This window comes from Felis catus, chromosome C2 (genome assembly GCF_018350175.1).
Source record: "Felis catus isolate Fca126 chromosome C2, F.catus_Fca126_mat1.0, whole genome shotgun sequence".
NCBI classification, from domain to species: domain Eukaryota; kingdom Metazoa; phylum Chordata; class Mammalia; order Carnivora; family Felidae; genus Felis; species Felis catus.
In genome coordinates this window covers 45,861,821-45,879,943 of record NC_058376.1, presented here as the reverse complement: position 1 = coordinate 45,879,943, position 18,123 = coordinate 45,861,821, and the positions used below count along the sequence as shown (strand labels likewise).

Below are 18,123 nucleotides of genomic sequence, written 5' to 3'. Positions count from 1 at the left end.
TTTATATTTGTTCTATACACGATCTTATTTTCATACTTTCATAATGCTGGACAAATTGAACAGCTCCCCACTAAAGATCATCATGACTGTCTGCCATGCGCCAGGGATTATGCTTGGCCTTGAGGATGTAAAAACAAGTAGGTCAAGGTCTTTATAAAACTCAGTCTTGTAGGGGAGACTGATATACAAACAAACTAAAACTAAAGTTTGGTAGAAGTTACAACTGCTCAAAGAACAAAATACTATGGAACACAGAAGAAGCAAAGAACAGCAATTCTGCCTGCTAAGTGCTCTCAGAGAAGGCACAAAGGAGGGGTAAGAGAGAATGCGGCATTTTCAGGAAACCACGTTTTGTTTGTTTGTTTGTTTTTAATATAAGACTGGAGCACAACAACTTGTGTCAGGCAGAGGTAACCCTGCTAGAGAGGAGAATGATACCAGAAGTAGTGGCTGCCAGACCATGCAGAACCTGTCTGACACGTTTCAGAACTTGATCTTTGTCCTACTAGCATTGGGAAGCCTTTAGCCAGGGGACAAGCATAAAGCAGGAGGGATGATGGAGAATGGGGAAAACACAGAGCATCATAGTGACTGGTGGTAGAGGGGATGAAAAGGAGATGGTCTCAGTAACTCAGATTGGACACAACAGAAAGAGAAGACATGATTTAGGCTAGTTAGATTTTCTATCCATAATGTCCAGTGCAATTATGTAGACAGGGAACAAATGGTAACAATAAAAAGACAGAAAGGTAGAAAGATCATGAAGGTGTGGAAAATACAATGGATTTAAATTTCATTGAGTCTCAGACTCTACACAGAATACTCAAACCAATAAGAAATAGTCATACTCATAAGCCTTTGAAGTGTCAGCAGGAAAAGCAACTGTATAAAGGAGATAAATTTGTGCTTAACACATGAAAATTCCATATGAAAAACCAAGGACAGAAAGAAAAATACTGTACAATTCAGAATTGTAATCAAAAACATTTAATATACACACAAACACACACAAAAGGTCTCAAACATTGCTGCTTTAAAAGTGATTGGTTTCTTATCTCCATTTTCTATTTATTTTCTATTTTAGCTTTATTTTTTGTCACAAGGTTGTTAACAATTTTTTTTTTTTTTGAGAGAGAGAGAAAGAGAAAGCGAGTAAGAGAGAGAGAGAGGGAGAGAGAGAGAATTCCAAGCAGGCTCCACGCTGTCAGTGAAGAGCCCAACGTAGGGCTCAATCTCATAAATGTGAGATCATGACCTGAGCTGAAATCAAGAGTCAAATGTTTAACTGACTGAGCCACCTAGGCACCCCAACAATTCTCTTTTTAAATTAAATGTCAATACTGGTTTATTTTCGCTCAATGCAAAAAGAGAGAGTAGCAAAATACATGTAAAAAGAGCACATTATAAGGATTTGTCATATAATCAAGAATAATACTGACCTTAGTGGTTTTATAAGTGTATTCTCTAACTACAGTCTATTTTGAATGATTCACCTAAAAAGTAAACATACAAGTACCTTAGTCTCCTAGTTCTTCCCTTTCAGACTCCTGAAATTCTCGAGTGTTGGGGCGTCTGGGTGGCTGAGTTGGTTAAGCGTCTGACTTGGCCACAGGTCATGATCTCACAGTTTTTGAGTTGGAGCCCTGCGTCAGGCTCTGTGCTGACAGCTTAGAGCCTGGAGCCCGCTTCGGATTCTGTGTCTCCTTCTCTCTCTGCCCCTCCCCCACGCATGCTCTGTCTCTCTCAAAAATGAATAAATGTTAAAAAAAAAAAAATGAAACTCTAGAGTGTTTACAGCACTCTGTAAACTTACTGCCTATGAAAATGGCACAAGTTTCTTTTCCAATACAAAAGGTCTGTAGAAACTGTAGCTCCAGGTTCATGAGAGCAATACAGAAATCAGTATTTTCAAGTAGTTATAATTACATACATTCTACACATATACACACACACACACACACACAATGCCATAAAAATATAGTTGTAGGTCAGCATATAAGTATTCTGTATTGAGTAAACAACTGAAGAATTAAAAGCTGGAAAAAAAAAAAAGAAATACCTTCACAAACTTTCTAAACCTTATATGGTATGTTTAAGACTCATGAATCTTACTGCTAAACCAAAATTTGAAACTGTGTTGAGTTCTAAAGTAAACAACGTATTTTAGAATTCTGGTTTAGCTATAAAAATCACTGTTTCAGTTAAGGCTTTCCCCCTCTTTTCTAGCTTACTGACGAAGAGTCCTTCTTAATTGATCTCAGGCCTCTTCAGGACTGCTATGTTTCAATCCTTTATTCCTGTCAAAATGACTGTTAACCTGATCATCACACTTTCCAGTTTAAAAATTCCTTCAGCAAATCTCTAGGAGGTGATGAATAAAATGAAGAGTCCTTAGGATACAGAAAGTTACTCACGTGGCCCCAGATACGCCCATCACGTAGAACCACTTTACATTCTCAGAATATGCTGGTAAACCACTCTCTTCTCCTGTATGCAACATCCTCGACACTTAGCCCTGCTCTTAATCCTTTACAATTTAGTCCGAGCTTAATCTTTATTTTTTTTTGGGTTCTCACTGAACCCAGTGATACCACACATACATTTATACTATATACTATAATGTTTAGCTATCTAATTAGAATTTTAACTCATTAAATTCAGAATTGTATCATTCATGTCTATGTTCCAGAGCCTAGCATTGTATCAGCCAATCAAATATTATTTGTTAAAAAAAAAAAAAAAAGATACCAAACAGGTTCTTTATTTGTGCCTGCTTAATCAAAAAAATGGGAACAATGTAATCGTATTTTTTTCTTAATGAAGTAGTATGTAAGTCTCTTGAAAGAATATACACCTTTTGTTGAAAGGTATAAAGAAGAGAGTGGGGTTGGTAGGAGAAAATACTCAACAGAAATAAGATTATTCTGAGATGATTTAAAGGCAAAACACACACAAAAATAAAACAGAGTAGATGAAAATACTGAAAACATTGACTTACCAGTCGGCTTAGTTAAAAAAAATGAACAGAAAAGACTCAAAAGGCTTGGAATAGTATTCTCAGACTCTTAAATATATGAAGAAAAGAGAAACATGTTCAAATTCAGATGATCTAAAAACTTATGAAAGACAACAATCCGTTTCTATTGTTCTCTCACAATTTAACCCCCTTTGGGACCCAGGAATATTTCAATAGCAGTATTTTTAGAAAGCACACATTTTGCTCATGGCAGGGGGTGAGGGGCAGGAATCATAATCACACGTAGGCACAAATAAGACCCTGCATTTCCAAATAGCCTCATCTTACTTATTAGCTACGGGAATTCTGGAAATTAATCTTTCAAAACAGCCCAGGTAAATATCAAGGTCTAAGTAACACAGAAGCTTCTCATTTTTGAAGCTACCTAATTTACACCATACTTGAAAACCAGGAATCCCACATGCAGTCATTTACCATCTACTTTCCAGACACAAATTAAAACAAAACTCTGGGCCAAGAAAAAAACAAAGCATATTCTAGAGTTCAAATAATTTACACAGAAGAAAGTCTCTATCCTGGCACTTAATATGTATCTTATACTTCTATTTTTTATTAAATCATAACAAGATTCCCTAACCCATAGCAAATAAGCAGAAGAAGACTGGGCACATCAACTCACTCAGTCAGCAGATAAGTACTGGCCCCTTCCTTTCAAATCCCTTTTAAGTGCCAGGCACTGTTGTTGGTGCTAGGGGTTGAGCAGTGAACACACCAGACGAAATCTTTGCCCTCACTCCTTCAGAATCTCTACCTAGATGCACCACCATCACCTGGGCAATCGTATTTATAAAGCAAATTTATGGGCCTACCTGTCGATGATTCCAGTTAGGAGTGGGGCCCAGGAGTCCACATTTTCAATAACCAACTCCCCCTACCCAGGATTGTTCTGAAGCAGGTGGCCCTCTGACCACACTCTTGATAAACAATGGTTTGAGAGCCTCTATTCTTCAGCAGAAGCCAACAAATGAGAGTTGTACAGGGAGGAGAATGATCCAGTCTGAGGGAGCTCCACTTAATATTATTTAAATGCGTTCAGTGCTGATAGTTAAAGGGTAGGTATCAACTACTTAGAAAACTCAAGTCATGTAAAACACTACCCATTTTCCAACAGCCATGCCCTGCAGAGCTCCTGGCCCCAACCAAGAGCTGTTGCCCGAATGGGTACACTGACCATTGCAAGTGCAAAGTAGGACCAACAAGAAAATATACCCTTCGTGGGGCAGCTGGGTGGCTCAGTCAGTTAAACGTCCACTCTTGATCTCGGCTCAGGTCATGATCTCACAGTTTGTGAGTTCGAGCCCTGCACTGGGCTCTGCAGGGATGTCTCAGAGCCTGCTTGGGAGTCTGTCTCTCCTCCTCTCTGCCTCTCCCTCAACTCTGCATGCATGCTCTCTTTCAAAATAAATAAACTTTAAAAAAAAATAAAAGAAAATATACCCTTCTTTTAGGTGTATACCACAGACTGAAGAATAAGGGATGCTCCTGGGCCTCTTCCAGGCTCAGTTCCTCATGTGGTAGGAATGCAACTTCCTAGATGGTCAAGGGATAGACATGCGGGGACAGCACACAGACTCGGAGGACTGGGTGGAGGCACAGTGAGGGAGAGTAAGGCTCTTCACGCCACCCCTCCTAGAGCACAGCTGCTGTGTATTGCCTCTTACTCTGCCTTTTCTCTCACAGATCATTCCTGTGGCTGTATCAGAAAAACCTGGATATGTCAAAGAACTGAATACAACTTCCATAACAGTCTTTTGGAGGCTTGCCCACTTTTCTACGGATGCAGAAGTCTATGATATCTTGCCATTTTCAGAAAGAAGGTAACATTTCTCGCTGAAGACATCACTGGCGGTAATTCTGAGCATATCCCTAAACACAAAGCCACTTAATAAAACGTAGTCCCCAATTTGGGAATGCCCTATACATCTAAACAGCCTCTCCCCAGCCCCGCCCCCGCCTGGACCCACTGTCCACAGGAACTTCTCCACCATCCCTAGGGAAATTAAGGATTTTTTTTTTTTTTTCCTCCCTTCTCTTTCTCTCCATCCCATTCAGCCTGATGCCACCTGAAATTATCTTCTGATTTTCACCTCCGCTGTATGGTGTAATGGTCTGCAGTAGAGGAACCAGCAAGGTTAAGGACACAGAAAGACAGTCAAGGCAAATCTATTGTTTTCTCCTCCTCCACTAACATAAAACTCTCCTGATCCACTAAACAGCATCCCCCTCTCCACCACAGCTCCATCAGGCCTCCCTGTCTGGCATGTTATTTATTATTCCTCACCTCAGAGCCCACTTGACATAAGTACTGTGATGAAACTCCAGAAGTGGCCAGAATCTGGCCTTCCTTTGAAATGTGATCAAATCATACTCAGTCCTCCGGGCATGACTTTACCTTGGAGAATTATATGAAAAAATAGTACAGAACAAGAAAGGGTCTTTTACCTATCCATACCCTTTTCCTATGGTCATTGGTAGCAAAATGCTTTGCAAAAACTCAAAATGGACAGATGTCTGTTTTCAGAGACAGCACTTTAGGGACAAAAGGCACTTCAGTCAAAATGTACCTTCCTGGACTGGATTTTTCAAAGACATAAAATGAAAGAGTCAGACCAGCTCTCTGCCAGATCTAAAATCCCATATGAATCTCCACTGGCAGTGAGAATGGAAAAAGAAACAGGTAGGCTAACCTTGAAGTTTCTGTGGTGAAGGAAGAGACAGACTCTAAGAAACCAACTCGGTGACAAAATTAATACCGGGACATTGTAACAAAGAGGCAGAAACTTCTGCAGTCCTTATTTCAAATCTACTGAAACCACCTAGGGGCCTGTCCTGTATTCCCTTGGGCTCCACCCTCTCAGCCCTCACTTGGGGTCCTTAAATACAGTATAGGCTTTTATTCCCACAAACTCTCAAAGGGTCTGCTGCTGCCCTGGGAGCATCTACACTCCTTGGAAGTTTTTTCTTAGAGACACAGCTTCACACAAGAAGCGTGGAGTTCTCTTTTTTCAATATTATACCGCAGGCATATTATGGATTAAACCAACTTGTATGCCCTGGCCTGGAGCCGCATCCAACATTTCCAACCTAGCTTCTATGGGGATAAAGACAGAGCTCCACATGGACAATTTACAAACAACCATCTGGAAAACCATCCATTCAGAAACAGTGTCTGCCAGCAGTAGAGTAGTACTTGTATTTTTTTAATGACCATTAACAGAATATAAAACAGGTGGTTATGGCACTATTTCTGGGCTTCAAATTAAAAGGTAACTAAAAGCTGCCATTTTAAGGCAGTCGAACAGCATGTATTTTAGTTCAAACATCTGGCATTTGAATTTCAGAACTCTTTGGAGAAAAACCGGGAAAGGGAGGAAAGGTAAGACATGATTATGAAGCTCTGTCGCTTTACCATCTTAGACTCTTGTGACAGTCTTTTCCCTATCATGTCAGCCTTCTCCTATTATTTATGTAACTACCTGGAAGCTGCTTTACGTCTGGTCTCCCTGCTCATGCCCCCCGAAACAAGACCCTTTAGTTTAATCACAGGCTACAGAGAATGTTGGTATGTTTGATGTGTACCTGAGCTGTCTATATGTGACTGTATTAGTAACTGTTCTACTATCCCAAAGTCCTTGACCTCATATCCTTCAGATTCTGAACATTTGTGATCTACCTCACATGAATCAACACCCTCCATCTTTTGCTGTGACATGAACTCAAAACAGGGTTCTAGATGCCCTCTAAAACAGGCATCCGTTCATGTAGTATTCATCAAACTGTCCTAAGGAAGGGGCACTGGAGGTTCAAGGCCAGGCGAGACTGTGCCTTCCCAGAGCCTGACCTCATCTCCAACTCAAATCCTTTCTCACTGCAAATTCTTCCAGACATCAATAAACCAACAACCTTTGTGAGAATATATAAACACATGCACACATATAAACCTATGCCCAAAGGATACTTTCTAAAAGTAAACATCATCTCAACTCCCTACCTTGGCCTATCTCCTCTGGCCCTGACTCCTTTCCCCATGTCATTGACAGCTGCTCTCTCTTCCGTTCTGTTGTCTCTGCTCACTCTAGCATCTGTGCCAACATGATACTACCCCCAGGCCCCTGGAACTGGCTGTTCCCTCTGCTTGGAAAGTTCTTTCCTTAGATTTGTTCCCCACTCCCAAGTAGCATCGAGGTCCTTTGCTTAAGTGTTACCCAAGAGAGAGGACTTTCATGACCATCCTATCTACACCTCACTCCAGACCCACTACCTCCATCATGTCCCATACCCTCACCCTGACCATTATACATTACAGAATTTGTTAATTTTCTGTCTTCTCCCATTACAGTGCAAACCCCACATAGGCAGAGAGGCACATTTAGATATTCAAACTGAATTCTGAAAAGTGATGATAACACTCAGATTTTTGAAAGGACTAAATTTAAAATTATTTTTGTAATTTATATAAATATATATACTATTGTAGAAAATGTTAAAGCATTATGGTTGAGTGGAAAAAAATAAATTTCAAAATCCTGAAGAGAACTTCCACTTTTTGTAAAAATATGTATATATGTGTAAATGCACATTGAAAATGATCTGAAAGGATAGTATGTGTATGTTTGTCGGTAGGGTTATGAGTTGTTTCTTCTTTTTGATTTTCTTATAATTCATCATACCTGTTTTAAAAAAGTATATATTACTATTAAAAAGACAAAAAAAATGCAAAGTATTATAGTGATTGTGAAAAGCAAACAAATGGAAGTTAGTGAAAATGAATTCAGAATACACAAATAACAAAATGCTAATACTACAAATATTACATAATGATAACTTATTTGTATCATAATATATAGGAGATCCTTATTTGCCTTCTTAAAACAATGAAATAATCAAAATTATTACAAGATACATTTCCAGCTTTGACAAATAGAGCGCAATGCCACCGCTCCAGCAAGGGTACACTCCTTGGTGATCTGACAAGACAAGGAAGTCTGAGAATCTGTATCTCACCTAACCTGTCTCCACTTAATAGAATGGAAAATTGAGAGTATTTCATTTCTTGTCATAAGAAGCATGGTAATTATAAAAAAAAATATGATCTGCCACTAAGGTAGTATCTATGGTATATATAAATCTGAATACAAAGAATAAAGCACAAACTTCTAAAATATATCTTTAGAAATTATATGAAACTACTATTTGTGAGGGTACTCAAATGCCATTTTCACAATTTCTGGTACTGCCATTTGTGCTACTTGTCATAAGGAAGATATAAAAGCTAGTGTGTTGTATTATGAAACCAAAATTGTATTTCATAAAAATCTAAATATTGGCTTTTGATTTTATTCCAAAATCAACAATTATATTGGCTGAATGAGTAAAGGAAGTAGGAAGAGGTATAAAATAGCTAAGTCCTCATCTACCATAACCAGAAGTCAATATAAGTTATCTAAAGTTTAGAACTCAAGAAAGAACTGTAAGGCATTGTTCAGACACATGTCCAAAAATACCAAAAGAAACAGCTTAAACAAGATTAGAAGTTTCCTCTAAAAAGTGTGTCAAGAAAGGGCCCACATTTGTTAAATGCTCCTATAGCTCTGAGTGGCACCTTGGTGCTCATTTTTTTTTTTTTCTTTTCTTTTAAGGAACATATTTTTTTAATGTTACTTTTGAGAGACAGAGAGACAGACAGACAGACAGGATGAGCAGGGGAGGGGCAGAAAGACAGGGGGACAGAAGATCCAAAGTGGCCTCTGCTCTGACAGCAGAGAGCCCAATGTGGGGCTAGAACTCACTAACTGCGAGATCATGACCTGAGCTAAGTCCAACGCTTAACCCACTGAGCCACCCAGCAGCAACACCCCCTCCATACTCTGCCCTGGGTACTTAATTTAAGGGAAGAAAGATTTGTGCTATGTCTGCCTTCCCCACAAAACTGCATGTGTACTCTGAACCAAAGACCATGTTGTAGCATGTTCAGTTCTGGATTCCCAGAACCTAGCACAGTGCCTGGTATGAGGGGTAAATGAATTCTTGGTAAACACTGGTGAAAACACATTTTCATACATGACCTTTCCAGTAAAACAAAAAGTCGTCCTAATATACAGGCATCCTCATTTTGTACACTTATTATTCTGTGGAGTTTGGGCTCATATGCTAAATCTGGAGATTTAAACCTCATATGCTAAACCTTAGAGATGAGGGCCTGCCTCAATTTTTAACAAAAGACTGAAAGTGTGAATGAAAAGCTAGGGTCATGCTGTTACTCTAAGTATATGACAGGTGATCTCACGAAAATGAGTTGGTATTTTTGAGGCTCTGTTAATTCCACCCAGTTTCACATTATTGATTCATAATATACAAACCTCATTCATAAAAAGTGTCAAGATATCAAAGCTCTCTGTATTAAAATATTACTTCTATATATTTATAGCCTTAATTATAACTTCTCTCATTTGAATAAGTTAATGTAGTTCATGCATTTTTTGGAAAATCTCTGCCAAGTCAGGATCCTAAATTTTCTTGTTTTTTTCCCCCTCTTTTATACCCAGATATCCACCAGGTCTTAAACTAACCTTACTTCCCCTGAAATAGGTAATTCGCATAACTTTTCTATGTATAAAAAAGATATAAAATGAAGATTCCTTCCTGTTCCTCATTCCCTGAGTCACTTTTCCATCTCCCCTAGTTAACCCCAGTAACAGACTTATCACACTCCCCCATTTTTGATACAGGAATGGGAGCATACCACACACAGTGATTTCCAGCTTTTTTTTTTTTTCCTTAAAATCTTGGAGATAGTCCTTTATCAGTACATAAAATGCTTTGTCATTCTTTTTGGCAGCTGTGTAATATTCTATTACATTGTTGTACCCCTGTAACAATTTTATTTTTTTCCTTTTGCTATGAAAGCAACACTGCAATGGCTAACTTTGCAAAGACAGCATTGGGTTTGTTTGCAAACTGTACATGTCTAAGGGAATTCCTACAGGGAAGTGCTGGGTCACAGTATGTGAATCCAGAATACTGAGAGAACCTTCCAGTTTATCCTCCCACCAGTCACTACTTCCAGTTTCCCCACATCCAACTTGTTTGCTTATCAATTAGGGAGAATACGGTATCTTGCTGCTACACGTTCAGTTTCTATGTCTTTTGAAGAAGATGGACCCTTTTCAAGTGTTTAAATATATATTTATAATTTGTATAAATATATACATTTGTTTTCCTTTTCTCAACTGTCAGGACCATAAACTCTTTATTGTACAGAGCACTAACCCAAGCCATCTGGGCAGACGTCCAGCTGCATGCCATTGTCTTTTATTTCCATTCAAAACCATTCTCTAAGGCCAGCTTTCTTTTATAGGTCTTCCTAAGTTAAGCAGAGGAAGAAATCACATAATGCAGCAGGCTCTGAATTCAGGAAGAGAATCTGACTCTGACTCCACCACAGATGCTGTGAGACTTCTGATTAACTGCTGGACCTCTCCAAACCTTAAATTATAGATCTGTAAGACAGAGTAAAAATACCTCCTCTCTCAAAGGTTGCTAAGGATTAAATGAATGTATGTATTTAAAGCCCCAAGCACAGGCCTTGGGTCTGATTATGGCCTTAATAAAGGGTGGTTTAGTTTTGTCATCACTAATCTGTCGAGCAAAAAAACCCACTTGACTAAACAGTTGTTTCACTGCTTTGGGATACCTGAAATTAAATACCCCCAGGGATGACACATTGAGGGATAGTCCTGATGGAGTTGTACCACTGGCCATTCACAACTGCCACCTAAATATTATGAATGAGTTATTTCTGGGGTGCCTGGATGGCTCAGTTGGTCAAGCATCCGACTCTAGATTTCGGCTCAGGTCATGCTTTCACAGTACATGAGATCGAGTCCTGCATTGGGCTCCTCACTGACAGTGCAGAGCCTGCTTGGGATTCTCTCTCTCCAACTTTCTCTGCCCCTCCTCTGTTCTCTCTAGTGCACCCTCTCTCTCTCAAATAAACTTAAAAAAAAAAAACTTTATAAAAAAAAAAAGAATGAGTTATTTCTGGCAGCAAAACTTCAACTTGTTTCTCTATCGACACTAAGTAAGGATCTCCAGTCACATGAAATGTTAATGCCCGAAAGGATGTACTTTTCTGCCTCCATTTGGAACTTAACCAAACCTGTGAAGTCTAGGAAGAGCAAGAGCAACAGGGGAAAAGCATTCATCCTGCTGGTACAGTTACTGTCACATCTCCCCAGTATTGTTTGGCAAAGGATGCTAAACAAACCATGCTCAGAAAAGTTAATTAATGTGGGAAGAGATCTTGAAAGCCCAGGTAAAGCTCTCATACAATATATGACAGTCATGAAACAGCAAGTGTATTCTGAACCAAACAGGTCACATGCACATATGTCAAAAACATTTTTAGCTTATAATGAGCTCATCTTGAGAACAGAGATGTCATGTTTATCTCCTCTGTTAATTTATGCAATCTTTGAGGGTAGTTTTGGTCATTCATCTTTATCCCCACTGCTTAATAGCATTATCTCACACATAGCAGCCCTTCAAATTTATGGAATGAACAGACTCCAAATAAATGATATTTTAAACTTTTATTTCATGCTGATCTTCTCTTTTCAGGAGAAAGCCCAGATTATTTTCCTGAATTTAAATTTACACCAACCTAAGTTTTCTTGCTACCATAACTGTATTAGCATTTCTGGCATATCTAGGCTGCAGTGTATTTCATTAGTGCCCTAGTTGGGAAAGGAAATATTTTATCTTGAAGGGAATATTATTTTCCTCTTTGCAAAATTTGTTTTTATCTCTTTATATATTGTCCTCTGAGATGAAAATGCTATCAGTTTTCAATACAGTTAGAAGTTCTGATGACGTAAATTTATTGCTGGACAATGTGAAGTACTTGCAACTCTTAACACTGAGAGTGTACAACTAAGTTAGCTTACAAGGAATGCCCTCGCCAAGAAACAGAATCCTCAAATTAGGCATCTGGCAGACACCCTATTAAACCCCAAAGAGAGAAATTTCACTTGAAAGATGATACAGTTTCAACACCCTAACAGTCTGTATTTCTACTCTGTCAAAAGTACCTTCTATGCTTTCACTCAACTTGGGAGTTCAACATTCTTAGAAAATACCACTGAGGACTTCTGGAATTTTCCTGTCATCTTTACTACAATGGGTATGAACTACTGATGTGGTCCTTCAAGACCACACAGGTATCTCCTTATTCAACTAAACAAGTTACCAATTATTTTCTATAGTGCTTGCAAATCAGTGAAAATATAATCACCATGAAAATTCATAGAACAAAGCTCCCTTTTCTCACATACTTGATGCTGTGGTCAACACTGGTTCCTTAACAGCCAAAAGCTCTCATGCATCAGGGGCACTACTGACATGTTTGTTTTTTATGAGAATATCTCCTGTACAAGTCATTAGCATCCTTGCTCCACCCATTTAACACCCTCAGCCATGGTGACGAGCAAAAATTCTCTAAACTTTATTTTTTTTTTTTGAAAAGTTCTTGTTCATTTTATTTTTTTTTGTTCTTTAATTTTTTTTTATATATGAAATTTATTGACAAATTAGTTTCCATACAACACCCAGTGCTCATCCCAAAAGGTGCCCTCCTCAATACCCATCACCCACCCTCTCCTCCCTCCCACCCCCCATCAACCCTCAGTTTGTTCTCAGTTTTTAACAGTCTCTTATGCTTTGGCTCTCTCCCACTCTAACCTCTTTTTTTTTTTTTTTTTTCCCTTCCCCTCCCCCATGGGTTCCTGTTAGGTCTCTAAACTTTAAATAGAGACCCAAACACTGTATAGAAATCTTTCAAGATGCCTCATGTGTCTAAATGCGCACTTCAGAGCTGTGGGAACACTGTACTACCTCTAGCTGAAAACCACTAGTAAGTGCTTCAATGTTCCATCAAGAAATAGTGATTCACTCCTCACCTAAGCTGGGTAAACGGGACACCAAGATGAATAAGACACAGCCCCTGTCCTTGGTTCTAGTGATTCTCTTACTTTCTATCAGTAACGATATACTGGAACACTGAAAGGAACAGCCAAAAAGAATCTATCTGAAATGGGCCACACTAACACTCATTCTGGAACAAAGTATGAAAAATTCCCATTGACTTACGTATGCAAATATGTTTTGAATGAGCATAGTTTAGAAGAAGAGTGGGCAAGATGGTGTGGGGTTTAGAGTCGGAGAAACCTAAGTTCAAATCTCAACCTTGAAACTTATTTCTTCTATGATTTGGGCTAAATCATTCTTCACTGGGAGTGGTATCACTCTACCTCCTCCCATGCACCTGGGTGGAGGTGTTTGGATTATCCCAATGACTGGAGAATGCTACTGGCAATTAGTGGGCGGGGTCACGGATGCTAAATGTCCTGCAAAGGACAGCAGAGTCCAGTTCACCAAAGAATCGTTCCACCCAAGATGCCACCAGTGTTCACTACTAAGAACTCTCCACCCTCAGTTTTCTCAACTGTCAGAATAGTGATCAGTACACTAACCTTCAAAGTTGAGGGTGAGGTTTAAATGAGATGCTGCAAGTAAAAGTACCCAACCCAGCAATATGTGTACAGTCTGCCTTGATAAATGCTGTTCTCACCTTACTGCCCCCCCTCCAGAGTTAAAATGTCACACAGCGTTGTTTTTAAATAGGTCCATCATGTGTGATACAGCAAAGAAAGGGAGCAATCATTTCCCCCCAATGGAGAATATTAATAGGCAGGTATCCTCCAAATTTGACATTCTCACAGTATCTGTTTAACAGGCTTTCACATAAGTAGTCTAACCTTTAAATCAAGAGCCAAAATCTGACCTGGCTCCAATCCTTACTGACTCTTTCATTCTGTCCCACTAATGTATATTAAATTATATAGTCCCCAACAGATCATAACCTCCTATAGGCTCTTGCTCAACCTAGAACACCTGTTCCCTATTTCTATCTTACTGGCTAAGTTCTCTTATTAAAACACTACTAATGTCTCCAAGAACCAGGTAACAGTCCCTCAACCATTAAGCCCTCCCTGCTATCCCCTATCACTTTTTAATTATTTTCATTGTTTATTCATTTTTTGAGAGACAGAGTGCAAGTGGGAGAGGGGCAGAGAGAGGGGGAGACACAGAATCTGAAGCAAGCTACAGGCTCTGAGCTGTCAGCACAGAGCCCAAAGTGGGGCTTGAACTCATGAACTGTGAGATCATAACCTGAGCCTAAGTGGGCCACTTAACCGACGGAGCCACCCAGGCATTCCCCTCCCCCCCCCCATCACTTCTAAGGAGTTCTTTCCTTATGTGCTCATAAATTGGTTTAAATATTATAGCAGTGGTTTGAAATAACTGGGATACACAAAGCTCAGAGTTTTCAAGTTTCCTATGAAAACTTCAGTTACATTTTCCTATCTATATAATCTAAAATAAATATAAGCACCTCCTGGATCTGGTCACCCAAGAAGAGTACTAACAAGCAATTCAAGTGTCCACACCTGAATTTGCATATATAACAGCGTTGATGTTTCCTGACCTTCTTTAATTGCCTAAGGTTAATGAGAACAAAACAGCAGCAAACTCAATAAATAAATGATGTGTTCACACCAAATGAAACCCAAATAATTTAGAGCACACCATAAAAGCAAAGGCTTTCCTATGGTTCAAAAAAGGAAGTATTAGAAAACCTGAATCACGGCATAATCACAGCAACCCCCAAGGACCCTGTGTTTGTCCCAGTTGGGACCATCAGCATTTTGTGAGGAGCCAAAAAAGTGTTTTCAGGATAATGCTTAAAAATTGAGTCTTATTGGTCTTATGTTTAATTTTCATTCTGTTCTTAAGGAATTTATGTCCCATTTTATATTTGTACATGCCTACATTATGCAAATAAAATTCATATAAACATCACTGGTAGTGAAGAAAAGGAAACCGTACAAGTTTCAAGTTTGACAGAATGCTTTTCATTTCGAGTACACTGAAAAATCAGAACGCAGATATTAACCCTTAAGGTATGTTAAGGGGACTCAGAGTTGCAGGCACAGCGTTGGACTTAATACTTGTTCACTGAACGAAAAGTAGTTATGGACTTGGGGCAAGTTTCCTTAGCTCTGTTTTCTATAATAAAATGAGGACGCTAATCGCAAAGGTGTGTCCAACCTCAAGTGTAATATTTTTTAAGTACTTTTACAAATTGTTCAATGCTAAATACATGATAGGTGCTAATATTATTGTTTACAAGTGGTCTTTTCAGCTTCTTACAGTTCCTTGAGAGAAGGAGCCTTTTGCCAGTCATCTTTACATCCTTACCACGCCAAGCACTTACATGTCTGCTGTTGGGATTCCTCGCCACCCATATAAAATCACCCGTAGAAAAGGTAAACTGGGCTCCCATTAAAACCACAATTTTTTTGCTGCCTTTAAGAGCCAAAATGCCCCTTCATTTTGAAATAAGAGCACAGTGACAAACTGCAAATCTGTTTCCAAACTTGTAAACACCAGGGTGTTGTGTTACTAGGACACTGGGTACTACTAAGAGTTTCCATTTGTTTCATTAAACTTTCAATAAAGGCTTTGTATGTGTTTATATTCTTGAAAAGAAAGATTTAAGCTCATTTAAAACATAAAACACCCACAGAAAGGATTATCTGCTATCCCCTTAACACTGGGAAAGTTCTACAGAGATGAAGACAAAATTAGTGTTCACATAAGCACTATTAAAATTCTCAGTGTCAAAAGGCCAGTGTGTGCCTATCTGGAGATAATGAGAATGGAGAAGCGCTAAGCAGACAAGAGGCCAGCTGCTAGAGTGGTTAGCTCCAGAGAGAGGAAATTAGATCTGAGAAGTGCCTAAAAAGCCAAAACAGGGCAGGAAGGCAGGCAAAGTTTCAGCACAATTCTGTTCTGAACCTGAAGTTGGCCAGCCTATTCCCTTCTAACACTGACTCAAGTTTCCAACTTTTGCTAAGACTACTTGGGATTTCTTTTAAGCACTGCTTTCGTACTATCCAACATTATTAGTGTCGTTGCAGTGATGGCAGGCACCGCAGGCTGTCTGCCCCCACCAGATCTGACACTCCGGTTGAGCCCCGTCAGACTTTGAAACTATTTTTAACTACTGTGTAACTATGAATTTTAAGTTCCCCCTTAACAGGGCCACAATAGCTGAAGCTTCCCAGGAAAATCTACCAATTACAGGAGCTGTCTTGGAAAGATGTGGCATTAACAGACATTCGTAATGGACACGTTTCAAAAGGAGGGAAACTGAGGCACACATAAGCGACTAGAACCAAATCACAAGACCTGAATACTAATGAAACCAGCTCGGTCACAGCTCTGCTTCCTATCCATTTTCCTCTGAAGTCCTCCACGAAGTCTTTAAAACCTGAAGTAAACACAGCTTTCTAGAGAGCGTCCTTCCAATCAAAAGGGATTACACTCTTCCGGTGCAGTTTGGGAGAGAAGAGACTATAAGCTTGTCTTGCTCACCAAACGCTTAAAACAGCGAGATGTATTTGACCCCTCTTCCCTCTGAGCAGAAAAAAGAGGCTCAGGAACGGGCATTTTACGGAGACCCGTCTAAAAAAAATAATCGATTTTACAGCAGGTGGAGGAACGAGGAAAGACTGCAGAGAAGGGGCACGTTATCCTTGCTGAAACCAAGACAGCTGAGTCCTGGTTTCTGGAATCTGTTGGGGAACTTGAGGCAGATGTTCCCAAAGAGACATGAGAAAGGGCGGCATCATTTAAATGTCCAGGCAAAATGGTCAATAAAACTAGCGAGGTTTTGTATTTTGACGAAGGCTTAGGAACTCGGTATCACATTAAAAAAAAAAAAATCATTTTGAGGAAACTGAAATAGGATGGCAAAACACCATCTGAGAGGGTGGCGCTCCAACGCTTTACCTTTCCCCCACGAGTGGTTTCGGATGGCGCCCTCTCCGCCCCGGCTGGTGGCTCGGCTCGCTCACAACTGTTTCCCATTACTGCCGGCAGGACGCCGGGGGGACTCGCTTTTGCCACAGAACTTGGAGCGCAGACGCCAGTGTGGAACGGGAACAGAATCACGTTCCGGGAGGGGGAGTGGGAAGGAAGAGCGCCGCGCAGGCTGGGCCGGGTGGGAACGCGCTCCTCCGCGGGTCACGAACTTCACCCGGATTTACCCAAGGAAAGGGGAGTGAGGCGGCCAGGGGACCGGGCGAAGAGGAGGAAACTTCAGCAATGGAGAAAGGAGAACAGAAAGTGGCGAACGGAGCGCAGCCTGGCCGCAGAGCAGCTGGCTGCAGGCGGCCGGTCGGGCCAGGGGCCCCCGTCCGGCGAGTTCGCGCAGGACCCCCAGACGTCCCCCGCGGCTCCCACCTGGCGGCGCCCTGGCCTGGAGCGGGCCGCTGGCTCGTCCCCGACCTCTCCTCCTCGTCCTCTTCCTTGTCCCGGGAAGGGCTTCGGGGAGCGAAGAACCGGGAGAAGGTGTGCCAGGGGGCGCCGCCCCTCCTCCGGCCTCCAGACATGTCCCCTGCGCGGCTGCCGGCCCGGGGCGGTCCGCGGCGAACGGGTTTGGCGGTGTCCTACGCCGGGAGCCCGGCGTGGCAGGACCGGCGAAGGCAGGACAGACTGGGCGCGGGCAACCGGCGCGGCTCAGTCCATCCCGGGCGGGAGAGGCGCGGGCGCGATGCGCACCCCGCGCGGCTGTTGCTAGCGCTGCACGCCGGCTCCTCCTCCCGCCCCCGACTAGCCCGCCCCCTGGGAGGAGCCAGAAACCGCGGCACCGCCCCGAGTCTGGGGCCGGCGGGGTCCCAGCTGGAGGCGGGAGCCTGAGATCCTGGGTGGGGTGAACGCGCAGCCTGGGACGCTGGGCTCCGGGTTTCCCGCCCAAAACAGTTAGGCTGTAGTCCTTTGGACTTTGCGCTCAGTTTTTACTCTGTATTGCTGACTTTTCTATCCCTCAGGCAGTGAACGAAAACTGTACTCAGACTTTTAAAAGAAGTTGAACTCAAGTTTGTGACAGCACCTTGTAAACTGCGGTATCAGAGGGCCTTGGGCTTTTAGCTAGCAAACAGCTACTTCAAAAACACTTTCCA

General features: G+C 41.1%; 1 protein-coding gene across 2 annotated transcripts in view; it reads right to left on the bottom strand.

Moving 5' to 3' along the window:
• CRYBG3 (crystallin beta-gamma domain containing 3) overlaps positions 1 to 17,760 on the bottom strand; it is a 130,232-nt gene extending 112,472 nt beyond the window's left edge. Inside the window, exon 1 of one of the 2 annotated variants that reach the window (XM_023238882.2) lies at positions 17,405 to 17,760. In XM_023238882.2, the coding sequence (XP_023094650.2) occupies positions 17,405 to 17,553 (149 nt within the window). In that variant the 5' untranslated portion in view covers positions 17,554 to 17,760. The remainder of the gene's footprint in view (positions 1 to 17,404) is intronic. The other variant, XM_023238885.2, reaches the window with a different exon arrangement.
• Between the last annotated feature and the right edge of the window lie 363 nt (positions 17,761 to 18,123).